The following is a 15,246-nucleotide window of genomic DNA, read 5'->3' as shown; positions in this document are numbered from 1 at the left end:
ATGGCAGCTTGACAGCTCCTTTAATTGTTTTACATGTATCCTTGCATGAATTTCTTTGAATTCTGTACTGAGCCCTATTGCTAGTTGATTCCAAATGTGGGTGAGGACAGGCAAGTTAGTAGATCTCCATCTTGAAGGATCCTGTTATAAACTCTAAACAATGAGACCAAAGTTGGTTTTCTTTTTTTCAGACATAATTGTAGTTCCTAAGGTGGTAAATGCCACCAGACCAGGTACGTTCATTTCTGTTGAAACATGGGGCTTTCTGGTTTATTGTTAAACTCCAGAAGTTCACAAGGTGGAGTACTTCTAAATATTGGATCTAGATTTGGTGAAGGTTTCTTTCTTTATTTTGAAACTAATACACACCTGTGTCAGATGTGATGGTATTGCATGGGAAATCTTAAGTAGTAGTGGAACTTAATCCTTTTGTGCTTGGATACATTATTTTTGGACATAAATAATGATAGTGTTATGAAGCACCTGTGTCCTACTGAACAGTAGTGTCCTTCTCTGTTAATGAGCTAGAAGAGAAGTGTTGAAATCTGAGTCAGCGTTTAGAGGGAATTCCTGTAAAACACAGCGGATGTTTGTTGTTTTTTTTTTTGTAGCTGATCTAAGCAATGGTGCAGTGAAGAAGGAGGCTTCCACAAAAGAGGTAGCAAGAATATGGATAAACGATATTAAAATGAGGAGTTTTTCACCAACTATGGTAAGTAGTACAAGTAGTTAATCTGCTAATTGAGTTTATATTTTATTGGCCCCAGCCAACTGTGACTAGTTTCAGTGGTTACTTGTATTTGCCTGTTGTGGTAGAATTGTACTGAGTGCATCTGTTTCTTCAAAAGGTTTGCTTCTCCACTAAGAGTACTTGATTAGATGACTAAAACTAACAGCCGTGTAGACCAGGTAGCCTGCATACCAAATGACAATTACTTGAAGTTATCTTTAACAGCACCTTGTTGTTTGGATATGAAAGGATGTGCTCCAGTTAAAGCTGATAAACACCTCACTTGCTGTGTTAAGACATTTTTCTTTTAAATATCTGTGTAGCTAGCAACAAGGAAACCAGGAGACTTTCTCTAGCATGACTGACATTTTGGGTGGTTTGATTTAAGATGTAAATAGAGTATCATTCAATAGCCTTAAATTTTAATAGATGTTTACAGCAGCAGAACATGTTTTAGAGTTTTAACGTCTTCGCTGATGGAATTGGGTTGCAGATTGTGATGAGCAGTGCTCCTCAGTAACTGGCACAAAAAATTTCTTTGGGCAAATTTTGAAATATTAAATATCAATTGTGAAAGACTTTGAGTTGCTGGCTAGAGAGTTTTAAAATATTAGTGTATTTACGGTAATGAAAATCACAGTAAAAATGGATAACTGTCAAGTTTGGGAGAATACTGGGTATAACTGTGGTAACTATTGTAACTGTTCCCTGAAGGTGTGAAATTGTGCAATGAAAGTGCAACTAGAAGAGTCTTCATGGGAGTACCTGAAAGTTAGTTTTTTAACTTGTTGTTTTCTTTAAGTTTCTTTCTTTAAGCTTGGGCTTAAAATGCTGTAGTGAGTCTCTCTGTAAGGGAGAGGAAGCTCCATGATGTTGTGTTTGAAGATACCTTCAGAGCCTAAGAGATGTACATTTCCTTTCGTAGTTTGCCCTTCTGCTCTATTGCATGTGCTAAGAAAAATCAAGTGCAAGTTTATGTTCATTATGTTTCTCAGATTAATTTTCAGGACATAGTCAAACAGCACGTTATTAATATTCTAATGCAGATATTCCTCTATTCTAGAAAGTGCCAGCAGTAAAAGAGGAGGAGGAACCTGAGGAAGAAGATGAAGAAGAAATGGGCCATGCAGAAACTTACGCTGAGTATATGCCAATAAAATGTATGACCTAAAAGCTAAATTGCATTAAAATGCTGAAATGTTTTGACACCTTTTAGTAACTAGACTGGAGTGAATAGCATACACCATAAGTCCTATAGGTTTCTATCTGAATGAAGAAAAAATCTGAATTTATGGTGTTTTTTTCCCTAGGATTTTTTTTCTTCTATAGCACTTAGTTTTGGAAGGTAGCGTTCCTTTCTTTAATAAGAAAGGCGTTAGTTGAGCACTGCCTGTTTCATAAATAGAGTTGAACTGAAATCGGGTTTTTTACCTCTTAAGCTTTTTGTTGTTTTTTTTTTTTTATCTCTAAGTTTTCTGCCTCAGCAGAGGAACTTGTCTTATAAAAAGTTTGAGTGGTCACTACTATCCTTAAAATCCATTTTGAGTCTTTCAGTATGAAGTTTACCCTAAATGCTTTCTTCCTGTATTGTTCCTGACTTTTATTTCTTAGAATTGCCTTTTTATTCTTCTATAAAAGGAAGCAAATCTCTTACAGCTGTTAATTGCCATCTCCTCTCTTTTCTCCTTTTCCCTCTTTGTTGTAATTAGTGACAAAAAGGTCTAATCTTATTTACTAGTTACTTAATGAGCAGCTCTAAAAGTAAAGCAAAAAAATTGTGTGAGGCTTGCAGCTAAATGGTTAATTTTTATTGTCACGGATGATATCTGTCAGTAATTAAACCATGTCTGTTCTAAATCTTTTCTCTTCTCGTACTACTTAAAAACAGCACTGTATAAATAGTGAGAAGAATGTTGCTTTTGTGATTCTGACATTTGAGGTTGCCTCTATTTTTTTGGGGAAGGCAAAGTTCAGGGCAGTTTCAAACATATTGAGTGCATAAATATTTTTAATTTTCAATACAATGAGCTTTTATATAACTTTATTAAAATTGATGGAAAGTGGTTAGAAGAGAAACAGTTATGAATTGCAGTTATGTAAACCCAGGTTGATATATTCCTTTGTATGTGATAGTTTAACATGACTTAGAGTAAACAATGAAGTGTATTTCTTGAGTTCAACCTTTGCAGTGGTTAACTGCAGTTTGTTTTAGAAAATAAACTAACCTTTTCTGTAGCAACGGATCTGTTTATGATGTTCTCATCCTCTTCCTTCCTCCCCTTACCTTCCCAACCAGTAAAAATTGGTCTACGTCATCCTGACCCGGTAGTGGAAACCAGCTCGTTATCCAGTGTAACTCCTCCTGATGTGTGGTACCAGACATCGATATCAGAAGAAACAATTGATAATGGCTGGCTGTCAGCTTTGCAACTTGAAGCGATCACTTATGCAGCCCAGGTATGCTAGATGTTACGTCTCTTGTGCGTGTTTTACTGCTGTATTAAAAACTTCAGTGGGCACATGTCTGATAATGAGTATGCAGCTCTCCATAAATCAGGAAGGTAGTGAAGGTTAGAGGACAAATAAAATGGTCGTAGGAAGAAGTTGCCCCTTGAGTATTTGAGACTTAAAGTCTGGGCCTAAGGCAGAAGAAGAGGGAAGAATAAAGGGGGGATGAAAATCAAGATTTATGATTTATTCATCAGATTCCCCAAAATGGGCACAAATGGGAGCTTGGTGAAACTGATAAGAGAATCTTTACAAAGTAAGCAGTGACTGTATCAAAGGGTTTAAAGAAAATTCTGCTAGTGTTCTGTTAGTGACTAGACCCATGCATATCTTCTTCTCCAGTTCCAGGTGCTGAGGGAAGGAGGCAGGGATCAGGAACCATGTAGAGCAGTCAAGCTCGTATGCTCTCCCTCAATGAAACTTCATTTTGTCAGAAAGTGCTTGGTGGGGTGGACCACTGGTCTCATCCGATAGGATGTTTCTTATGTTGGCTTGCTTATGACAATCCACAGTGATGTGTTTTGGAGAATGAGTACAAGTTTTTGTTTTCTCCTACAGCAACATGAAACATTCCTGCCCAATGGAGACAGAGCTGGATTCTTGATAGGTGATGGTGCTGGTGTAGGAAAAGGAAGGACCATAGCTGGGATAATCTATGAAAATTACTTGTTAGGCAGAAAAAGAGCAGTCTGGTAAGTGTGTAAGGATTTGTTAGAGCAGATGTTATAGTGACTATAGTACTTAAATTCAGTGTAATCCGTCTTCTGAAAAATGTTTGAACTGCTCTTTGAACTGTTGTGACTTAAATGCTTTTTTATATCTTCAGGTTTAGCGTGTCGAATGATCTGAAATACGATGCTGAAAGAGACTTGAGAGATATTGGAGCAAAAAACATTTTGGTTCATTCATTAAACAAGGTGTGGAAACTTTTTACTATGTACAGTTGAGGCAAAACTTTAGGTACGCTTGTGTGACAAGTTATGCATGTTAACTGTTTTAAGAGCAAGAATGTACTAATTTCAATAAAACTGCTGTCTAGGTCTTGTTTGACAGGCCTTAATCTTGTGAGAACCATGCAGTGCTTTAAGATAATCATGTAAATAGGCCCCTTGTAGGATTAAATCTTAGCATGCGACTTTTAAACATTATTATTCAAACTACTACTGATACTACTAGTAGAGTATCTTCTAGAAGTTGAAATAATCCTTAAATCTTTTAGACTTTGTAGCGTGTTTTCATTTTTACACCACCAGTGCAGAGTTTGTATGTAGTACACTTTGTGTGTAATTATTGTATAATAGACTTTCTTGGAATGTATTAAAATGGCAGCAGCGCGTGAAGTTATTTTCTGTGCTGTCTGCTTAGGATTAGCCACTTACATAAATTGTGAAGTGTGATTACTGGTTGAGTTCCCTGTCTGAACTTAAAATTCCTTTTGAGTTAGTATTCTTGCTTTTTTTCTAAAATACAGTAAAGCTTCTAGAAATTGTCAGTTATAGTAGCAGCAATAAATACACTCTCTAAATAGCTTTAAGGAATGCATCAGAACAAAAATGTTAATTGTATTTAAGCTAAGAAAACCGTCAAGTTGAAGAACTTGGCTGTTAATCTTTGAGGCCTCAGATCTAGTCTTTCTTAAGTATATGTATAAGCAGAGTGCTGTAAAACCTCTTAACCAACTTCCCATAAGCCAGATATACCCTAAGCATGATGTAGGGTCTAGGGGTTTCAAAGTGTACAAGCCATGAAGTTAAGACCTCCAGCATGCCTTAGTCATATGGTAGATGGTTCTGAGGAGGTATCCTTTGAATAATTGATTTCTTATCTCTACGGCAGTTCAAGTATGGGAAGATTTCTTCCAAACACAATGGAAGCGTGAAGAAGGGTGTCATTTTTGCCACATATTCCTCTCTTATTGGTGAAAGTCAGTCTGGTGGTAAATACAAGACCAGATTAAAGCAGCTTCTTCACTGGTGTGGTGAAGACTTTGATGGAGTTGTATCCTTTTTCTGAAGTTGGTTGTAACAAAGCTGTTGTTTCAGCGCACATCCTTAAAGACAATCCTGTTTTTTATATTTTCTGGTACTTCTGTATTTGTTCTTTCTCACAGTACTGTCACACAGTAATGAATTGCATTCATGCATTGACAGTAGACATGAAATCTTACAAAAAAACTTCATGGCAATCTACGACCATCATATTGTTACCACACAACTCTTGTACAAGAGAAGAGCTTTTGCATTTTCTATAAAGAACACAAAATTAAAATGTTACTTAAGAATCTTAAGCTTACATATTCCATTTCTCCAGTATACTAAGTGTTTTTTTTCTGGGAGTATCGATGATGCTTTGAAGGATTCAATTCTGAAGAGTATGGGTAGTTGTGCTACTAAATACTAGCTAAATATTTTTTCCTAAAGTGGTAATTGTAAAATGTGACTAGTAAAAAGTGCAATTTACCATTTGTAACCTACTTCTAATTAGTAGACTTTCTTGTTTTCTCTTCTTAACTCTCAGGTCAAAAAAAAATTCAGTGGAGCAAACCTTTTCCTTAATTATGGTTCAGATTGTATTTGATGAGTGTCATAAAGCCAAGAATCTGTGTCCTGTTGGTTCATCAAAACCGACAAAAACAGGTCTGGCTGTACTGGAACTTCAAAATAAACTTCCAAAAGCTAGGGTTGTTTATGCTAGTGCCACAGGTATGTACTACTTGGTTCACATTAGATGTTTGTATGCTTTTACTGGCACTGGTACAAAGTGTGTTCTTCTCCTAGGTGCATCTGAGCCAAGAAATATGGCATACATGAACCGTCTTGGAATATGGGGTGAAGGAACTCCATTTAGGGAATTCAGTGACTTTATTCAGGCTGTCGAAAGAAGGTAATAATTTGAAGAGCTATAGCAAGAACACATATGGTTGTGATTGAATGTGCTTTCCAGTTTCTTTGTCTTTGCTCACACACAGTCCTCCCCAAACTCATCCTGTCACTAAGGACTTTCTGCCTCTAGCTTCTAAATCTAGCAAAAATGTAATTTATCTTATGTGGTGAAAGATGAGATGCTTCCCTTACTTGCAGAAGATTTTGAGAGGTTTAGAAGCTGGCTAGGAGAATGGCCCTCTCAAAATGTGGGTGGTGGTATGAGGTGAAAATGTTTTGCTGCTAATCATGAAAACGCACTCTGTATACTGAGTATGCTCTCAGTATAGGTAGTGTCTCCCTATATGCAAAAGCCCTCTAATGTTTATGCACTCAGTTTAGGCAGCTTAACAGTAAGAAGTCTTGTTCTTATGCTTTCTGGCATAAGAACCCAGTTCAGAGAAATGATGTGTGCTGTTGAAAGGTAGTTCGTATTTCAGACCTTTTAAAGAAAAGTAAATGTGCGAGGTTGGGAGATAATGCCACTGCTGCATTCTTTGGTAGGTGAGCATTTTAATATATTCTGTTTTTGCCTACTTGACAAGGATTTTTGAACACTTCAAAATGCTACAATAGGGCTTAGTATGCATCTTCTCACATACCATCTCCATGATGCATGCTTTTTCTAGACTGTGCAAGTGGAGTCTCCACTTTATTACTGAGTATGCATCAAACGAGCAATAATGAAATTACAGGCCCAAGCTTGTGAGTAGCTTAGCTTTGCAATTGACTTCAGTGCTCTCGAGGTATTGCTAAAGGTGTGTTTCTGTTGAAGAGAACTTAAGTTACTAGGTAACTTAATTATTCAGATTTATACTGGTATGAAAATAACTTAATATAGTTTGTATCCATTATTTTAAATCCTCGTTGGAGTTCATAAAATTGCAATAAAAGATTCTGTTACATGTTTGGACCAATTTCATCGTTCACTTACTGTTAATGAGTTGATATCCTAATGCATGCTGGGTCATTTTTAGGGAAAAAGTAGCTGAGTGTTTTATACCCATTGGAGTACATGTAGTACTCAAGGAGCAGGGATGTAGTTCTATGTGGAGGCTAGATTTCAAGACCTTATTTATTAGTATTGTTTAGTTAAACACTCCTAATGATTTTGAAAACATTCCTTCACGTTTGTAAGCATGCTATTTATTTGTAATGCACTTGAATTTTGTTTTGTGTTTTTAACAAATCATTGCTCTTGAAAATGCTAACATTCACTTTTTGTTTTATTTTAGAGGTGTTGGTGCCATGGAAATAGTTGCTATGGATATGAAACTGAGAGGAATGTACATAGCTAGACAGTTGAGTTTTTCAGGTGTAACTTTCAAAATTGATGAAGTTCTGCTTTCACAGGAATATGTTAAAATGTACAATAAATCTGTGAAACTGGTAAGAACGCTTCTTTAAATTTGCTTCCTGTCTTGAGTTCTGAGAGGTTCAAGTTACTTGCATTAAACTTAAATGCTTTTGAAATGAAATATAGTGCTGTTGCTTGTTGAAAGACAGGAATGGCATCTACTTGTGTATCATCTTAGTGTAAAAATTTGCATTTAAGACTTCGGCAAAAGCTGCTAGTTCTTGTTTGGAGTCATAAAAGCTGTAGCTTAGGGTGCATCTTCCAATATCTGACTGATCCACAGACCTGTAGCAGTGCTTCAGAGACCTTGGTCACTGTTGCCTTAGATGTTGCTGTTCTCCTGCTGGCCATAGCTGCTCCAGTCCTCCCCCTTTAGGCAACTGAGCTGACAACAAGCTGCAGAAGTGCTAGACAGGCTGCACACACTTCTTCATGGAAGCAGTATGGTAGAGCGGTGCTTGTAGTTAAACAGTGCAGGACAGTAGTTTTACATGTGCAGTGGATCAAGTCTGAATTGGCAAAGCTGTCGTTGCCTTTAATGTTATTATTTCCTGGCTGGTTATCTCTTGTTGTTCTTAACATTGTCCACAAAACACATTCATTTGTACACATTCTTGTACAGTATCACCACTGTATTAGGAAAAAATATTACAATGAGAATAACCTGAGTTGGAAAGGACCCATCATAGAGTCCAATTCCTGACTCTACATAGCTCAGTGTAAGAGTTAAGCCATATATGTTAGAGTGTTGTCCAAATGTTTCTTGAACACAAGCTTAGAGCCATAATCCCCTGCCTGGGGTGCTTGTTCCAGTGCTTTGCCATCCTCTCAGTGAAGAACTTTTTTCTAATAGGGAATCTGAACTTCCTGACACAGCTTAATTGTTCCTTGGACATCGTTTAAAATGAACAGGGTCTTTACCTGCTGAATAAGTGCTTAAGCATGACTCAGTATTCATGTTGCATAGCTACAATAATTAAAATTGTTCTTTTACAGCTATAACATCAACTTCAAAACAGCATTGTACTTTATGAAGTTGTTTAAAAGTCATTAGACTCGTATCCAAAGCTTACTTAAAAGCATGCAAAAGTCTTACTTTACTGTTCTTGTCTTAGACAAGTTTTAAAGAGTATAACAAAACACTGTAAATGTGAAAGCAGTAGTTTTCTTTTTTTGGTTGTTGCTTATGCCTAATTATGGGCAGTTCTCTTGACTTTCTTAGCCTGAATACATTAATGGAGAAAGTAGATAATTAGAAAAAACTGCGTTTGCATTGGCAGTAATGTAAATATCTGCTTTTCATTATGAAAGTAATTATATTTTGACTTCACTCAGCCATAACTATTTTCTTTTTGTGTGCTTTGATGTACAAGGAGTTTCTTGACTTGCAGTCCTGTAGTATCCTAACTTTACACTTCTTTATTTGGATACTAAAGAATGTATCTATATAACCTTGAAATGTGACACGTAAAGCAATTAACATTCTCTTTTTCAGTGGGTCTGTGCTAGAGAAAGATTTCAACAAGCAGCTGATCTTATTGATGCAGAACAACGAATGAAAAAGTCTATGTGGGGTCAATTTTGGTCAGCTCATCAGAGGTTTTTCAAGTACCTTTGCATAGCATCTAAAGTGAAGAGGGTGGTGCAGCTGGCTCGGGAAGAAATCAAGAATGGGAAAGTAAGTTGATGAAGACTTACCTCTAAATATTTTTGTTTATATCTAATATTGTAAAAGGTATGGTGGCAACATGCTTTTGTACTCTGGTATTGAAACGTGTACCTTGTGTTAATTTGTCCTTTAGTGTGTTGTTATTGGCCTGCAGTCAACAGGAGAAGCAAGGACGCTAGAAGCTTTGGAGGAAGGTGGTGGTGAACTGAATGACTTTGTTTCTACAGCAAAGTAAGATATGATGTTTGTCAGAACTGTGCTTTAGCAAAGTGACTGGAATACTGGAATACATGTAGCAATTTGTGCTTAAGCTGCCTCTATGTGAAGCCTGACAGTATTACTTATATAAGCCATTCTGTAGTTCCTGGTTCTGTTAATGCCATGTTAAATGATGTTTTCGGGTGGAACAGCTGGTGCTGTTCTACCTCAAAGTGTGCGGGAGGGTAGATGTGTCAAGTGCATGCTGCATTTGCAGCAAAACTTCTATCAGATGAGCCAGATCAAATACTGAGACTACCTTGCTGAAGTTCTTAATAATTTAGGTTAATCTATCATTTAAACATTGAGCAGTAAGAAAATGTCAGCAGCAATAACACTTGACACCAAAAACCAATTTAATGAGTTAAAAGTAACAGTGCTGTAAAGTAAATGTCTCCTACCACTGTTTTTTAGAGGGTGACAAACACAGTAACATGGGTGATAATTATACAGGGTGCATCTGTAATTGCATTCATGAGGAATAATTCTTCACAGAAGTCAAGCTGTTCAAATGTTACAAGTTTCTACTTTAGATGAATGCAAATTGAACTGAACTTTCTTTTCCTTAAACAGAGGAGTATTCCAGTCTCTTATTGAAAAGCACTTTCCAGCTCCTGACAGGAAGAAACTGTTTAGCTTGTTGGGAATTGACTTGACTGCTCAAAGCAACAACAATTCACCCAGAGACAGCCCTTGCAAGGAGAACAAAATAAAGAAGCGGAAAGGTAACGCTTGAGTTGCTACGCTAATATAGTGAAAACAGCAATTTTACAATTGCTGAAAAGAGAACTCTGAGGGGGAAAGAATAAATTGTGGGAATGTAAGTATCAGTACCAATATTCATGGAAGAGCGTGTATTACAGGTCTCTAAGACTTCTGTTATAAATTTCTGTTAATAGACTTAAAACTGCTGCCAAGATAATACAATCTGTAAATTTTAGTTATTCATTCAAAAATTGGGCTGATACCTAGTGTGGGATTGTGTCCCAAAGCAGCTTATATATCAGACCACTTCCTGATGCAGTCAAGCAAATAACTGCTTCCTTGTTCTCATGACTAAGAAAAGAGAAGCCTAGTAGTAACCTCTTTCCACAGGCTGGTGATACTTTTACCAAAAAAAAAAAAGTGATTTTAAAAGTGTTGGGGGGAGGGGTTACTGGAAAAAAATTAAATTTATTTTAAACAGATTTGGTTTTAATGTTGAATATTTTTTCAGTTGTTGTCGTGTTGAAAACAAATGTCAAAAGTAGACTACAAGGTCTAAACTAACTTTTTTTTTTTACCTCTTTGTCCTGGGGTGGTGATGGAATTAGGTGAAGAAGTAAGCAGAGAAGCCAAAAAAGCTCGTAAAACAGGTGGCCTTGCGGGTAGCAGCTCTGATGAGAGTGAAAGTGAATCTGATGCTTCAGACAATGAAGAAAGTGACAATGAGAGCCTCAGATATATGAGTTCTGGAGATGATGATGACTTCAACCCATTCAGAGATGAATCCAGTGAAGATGACGAAGATGGTAAGGCAGTTTAAGTGCTTCATGAAGCAAGTATCTGCACTTGCAGATAGTAAGCGTAAAGTCTTAAATATTTCAGTGACCCAAAAATAAGACTGCGAATGACAAGCTTGTAGTTAAATCCTACTGAGACAGGAATTAATTCTAGAGTGATCTGCATCTCTTCAGCAGATTTTTACACACTAAAATTCAGACTTCAGTAAGTCACCTTTTGTGACAAGAACATTGTTTTTCAGAGGAAAGGATGCATTTTGTTGTTAAATGCTTGTAAACTTTTTGAAAATATTTTATTTAATCCCAGATCCCTGGCTAATTAGAAAAGAGCATAAAAAAAATAAAGACAAGAAAAAGAAGAAAAGTATAGACCCGGATTCTATTCAAAGTGCCTTATTAGCTTCTGGTCTTGGCTCAAAACGACCTAGCTGTTTTACTTCCACTGTTGGTACCACTACTTCTAGCACCAACACATCAGGTAAGAATAAATTTCTTTGGAACTCACTTGTTTGGTTCACCTACTTAGCAATTCAGCAGTGAAATTCTAATCATAAAGGTTTTCTCTTAAATTTCAGCAAACAGTAACACAAACAGCAGCTTTGTAACAAGTCAGGATGCTGTTGAAAGGGCCCAACAAATGAAGAAAGAACTGCTTGATAAACTGGAAAAGCTGGCTGAAGATCTTCCACCTAATACACTGGATGAGCTTATAGATGAACTGGGTGGTCCTGAAAATGTTGCAGAGGTAGGCTGATGTTTACATTCAGAGAAGACTCTTTTTTTCTACTGCAGCTGTGTTGCTGTGTTACTGATCTGGCAGCAGTAAATCATTGTTGTCATTCAAGGTTATGTATTGCCTAAGTATCTTAAAAGAGAAGTTGATCATCGGTTTTAGACATCTCACAGGTATGAGAATGTAACTTATTTTTGCTGAATGTCCCTGCATGAAGGAGAAACTTGAAGATTTTACTGGAATACAGGGAAGAGCTCTGATGGATAACCAGGTTGTTTCTGAGATTGGCGGTAGTTTCTTATTAGATAAATAACATTAGTTTGTGTGTCTCTTAATAGTGGTATATAGTTCAAACTAGCTGTTGTCAATTCGAAGCTGGTATGTATGAGCAATAAAGATTAAGAACCTGTATAATAAAACTGACTTTGTGAAAAGTCAGGTGAGCAATCGTATCTCTTTCTCAAAAATCTTAGGAACATGTCTCTAAGCTACCTGTCCTTGTCAGGTAGAAACATCATCATGATTTAAAAGACCATGTTAAAATCGTTGACAATCTCAGCTACCATTTTAGCTCATTTTCCTAGTACCTTTGGAGGCCTCTGGAGTTGTGAGCATTTTTATATGTCCCCAGTTGCTGTTGTCAGGAGTAAAAATAGCAAGCTCTTAGTATGTGACAGCGTTTCTTCACTTCTGACAGGCATTAGACTCTTCTTTTTAAGACATAACTTCACCAGTAGTCTGTAGAATTATTTGATGACTAATAAATCCGTTATGGACAGTGGTGTAGTGTATGTTTCTGCATAAATATGTTCTTGTACTTTTGATTTCCCTCAGCCACCTCTGAATAAGTGTTCTACATAGCAGATAATGACGTCAAGCAAAAAAAATGCAGGTTCTCAAATGTAGCTTTGTGCTTGGAGTATTGTACTTGGTAAATTTCAGAATCAGTAATTTGTGTTTTAAGGTTGGTATATGAATAAATAGCATCGTTGCTTGAAGTTTGTGGCGTGTAATAATTTCGGTATTATCATAATGAGTTTATATTCCCTTTTTGTTTTTAAAGATGACAGGCCGCAAAGGGAGAGTTGTGAGCAATGATGATGGCAGCATATCTTATGAGTCAAGATCTGAACTTGATGTGCCTGTTGAAATTCTGAACATCACAGAAAAGCAGAGGTTCATGGATGGAGATAAGGTAGCTCTTAAATACGATTTAGAAGAACTTGCTAGATGAGTCAGTCACATAGAGCAACAACTCGAATATTTCAGTCTACTTTTATCTCACTGTAAGTGACTTTAAGTACAATAAGTACCAGCGAGAAAGCATTTCCTATTCAGCGCTGTGCATTCTGTTTTTCAAACCAGTGTGATGAGTAGTCCTATCTAATATGTGGCTACAACATTCTTTGTAGGTCAGGCTCTAGTTTGGGTGGGCATGGAGGCCTGTTCTTAGGAGGCATGTATACATGTGCCAGTTGGAAAGCTAGCACCCTTAAACTAGTCTTGTTGAAACAGCATGTGTTTAAAAGCAGACAAACCTTCCATGTCTTCCAGATTCCTTTATCTGGATTAATGTGTACTTCTCCTATGAAGAGAAAACAGTTGAAAGGGGGAAAAACTAGGTTGACTTGGTGCAATAGGGGGAAGAAGTTTCAATGAAAACGGGTGGGAGTTTGGTAATGTTAACACAGATTGAGAAGTAATGCTGGGAAGAGCAATAGCTTTTGTCCTTTAAATTGAACTCCGAAAAGAAATGATGACTGGAATGATAGAATTGGAGCTGATAAAAGGAGGAGGAAAAACCAAACACCATACCTGATTCATTTGGGTATGCTACCACAAGAGGGCAAATCAAGTAAATGTAGCTGTTGTGTGGAACTTCTGTGATCTGTTATTACACTTGAGGGGAAATATTCATGTTCCTGTAAGTGACTTGCACACAGTCCAAGAGCTTAAATTCTTTCAAGGCAAATGCAGATACCAGAATGGCCACGTGTTCTTCCTTATGTGGTATTAGCCACAACTTTTTGTAGTTATTCTGTTGCTTGCTGTCGAACAGGTCTCCCTCTGTCCCTTCTCATTTCTTTCTCTTCCCATCAGAGAAATGTGTCCTTTAGAATGGCAAGACTGTAACACTGCATTTTTTCATTTGCATAGAAAGGTGTTGCCAAAAAGTGAAAAAAACTTTTCTCAAAAAAAAAAAAGTTAGCATTTCTAACTCTGATAGAGAACCAGACTTTTTTTTCCCTCCCCTCTTCCCTTCTTGAGATATTAAGACCAAATGACAGTGATACTACTCCAGACATGTTAGTAATTCTGAAATAATTTTTTTCTGTGAAACTGAAAACTGAAACTCGATCTTGGATTTATTACTAAATATCTTTTTTTTTTTTCTTAATAAAAGAACATTGCCATAATCTCAGAGGCTGCCAGCTCTGGTATCTCATTGCAAGCAGACCGTAGAGCTAAGAATCAGAGGCGGAGAGTTCACATGACTCTGGAGTTGCCATGGAGTGCGGATAGAGCAATACAGCAGTTTGGTAAATAACTCTTCTTGTATCTTTCTCCTAGCAGATTCAGTAATACTAGATTTACAGTTAATTCATGTGAAGAATGAGTAAGTGGCCTCTTAAGGAATCCTTAAGAAATCTCCTTCACCTGTGGTGGATTCACCTTTATTAATAGTCATACATGTAGCTAATAGTCTCAAAAGCTTTGAAAGAAACCTAGTGAACAAATTTACGCCACAGCTTAGTTTGTTTTGCATATATCGAATCTCTTCATAAAGTTACCAAAACTCTATTTTTGTACCAGTTTCCATTGGCTGTATTACAGCAGAAGCTGATTTTCAGTGGGGTTAAACTATTTTCTTAATTCTCAACAATTCAAATGTTAATTGAAGTGGAATTTATTTAATATATGCGTTTCTGTTTAACTATCCAGGAAGAACTCACAGGTCCAATCAAGTGACTGCTCCAGAGTATGTATTCCTAATTTCTGAGTTGGCTGGAGAGCAAAGATTTGCATCCATAGTTGCAAAAAGACTGGAAAGCTTGGTAAGATCTGATCCTTCCAAGAAATCTGATCCTTCATTTGAGAAAATAGAGCTAAAATTATTGTTTCCATAATTTGTTCTAATCACAAAGGTGTGTCTTAACAGGGAGCCCTCACCCACGGTGACAGACGGGCTACAGAAACTCGAGACCTCAGCAGATTCAATTTTGACAACAAGGTGACAGTTCTATTTTTGTTTGAAAGCTGTGGTGCTTATTCCACAAATGACCTCTTCCATCTCATGTGAAGCATTTTATACTTTTAACTGCTACTTCTTGATGAAAGGCCTCTTTCTGAAATAGAATTAAGATTGTGGCTTTACAAATAGCCAGAAAACACAGAGCAGAAATATGCATGTAAGTTCTCTGCATCTGCTAACAATCCAGGTCAGAGTCCATGCCTTTTCTTTTAAAATTAAAAGATTAATTTGGCAATTGTAATTAGAAATTAACACTGGGCTGTTATGTAGTGTAACTAATAACTGAAAAGTTAATAAAGAGTGAAAAGTTTTGTT

The 15,246-nt window shown here is 36.8% G+C and overlaps 1 protein-coding gene across 3 annotated transcripts in view; it reads left to right on the top strand.

Annotated features, from left to right (window-relative positions):
• SBNO1 (strawberry notch homolog 1) overlaps positions 1–15,246 on the top strand; it is a 35,315-nt gene that overhangs the window by 9,528 nt on the left and 10,541 nt on the right. For 2 of the 3 annotated variants that reach the window (XM_068654503.1, XM_068654504.1), the window contains exons 5-24: positions 192–233; positions 612–712; positions 1,794–1,890; positions 3,027–3,187; positions 3,797–3,930; positions 4,065–4,155; positions 5,075–5,236; positions 5,805–5,940; positions 6,016–6,121; positions 7,395–7,548; positions 9,012–9,194; positions 9,319–9,416; positions 10,017–10,168; positions 10,757–10,954; positions 11,253–11,423; positions 11,521–11,690; positions 12,742–12,873; positions 14,083–14,218; positions 14,622–14,734; positions 14,839–14,910. In XM_068654503.1, the coding sequence (XP_068510604.1) occupies positions 192–233; positions 612–712; positions 1,794–1,890; positions 3,027–3,187; positions 3,797–3,930; positions 4,065–4,155; positions 5,075–5,236; positions 5,805–5,940; positions 6,016–6,121; positions 7,395–7,548; positions 9,012–9,194; positions 9,319–9,416; positions 10,017–10,168; positions 10,757–10,954; positions 11,253–11,423; positions 11,521–11,690; positions 12,742–12,873; positions 14,083–14,218; positions 14,622–14,734; positions 14,839–14,910 (2,609 nt within the window). The remainder of the gene's footprint in view (positions 1–191; positions 234–611; positions 713–1,793; positions 1,891–3,026; positions 3,188–3,796; positions 3,931–4,064; positions 4,156–5,074; positions 5,237–5,804; positions 5,941–6,015; positions 6,122–7,394; positions 7,549–9,011; positions 9,195–9,318; positions 9,417–10,016; positions 10,169–10,756; positions 10,955–11,252; positions 11,424–11,520; positions 11,691–12,741; positions 12,874–14,082; positions 14,219–14,621; positions 14,735–14,838; positions 14,911–15,246) is intronic. The other variant, XM_068654502.1, reaches the window with a different exon arrangement.

The sequence above is a fragment of the Anas acuta genome, chromosome 17, assembly GCF_963932015.1.
Source record: "Anas acuta chromosome 17, bAnaAcu1.1, whole genome shotgun sequence".
Lineage (NCBI taxonomy): Eukaryota > Metazoa > Chordata > Aves > Anseriformes > Anatidae > Anas > Anas acuta.
This window is presented reverse-complemented; position numbering and strand designations above follow the sequence as displayed.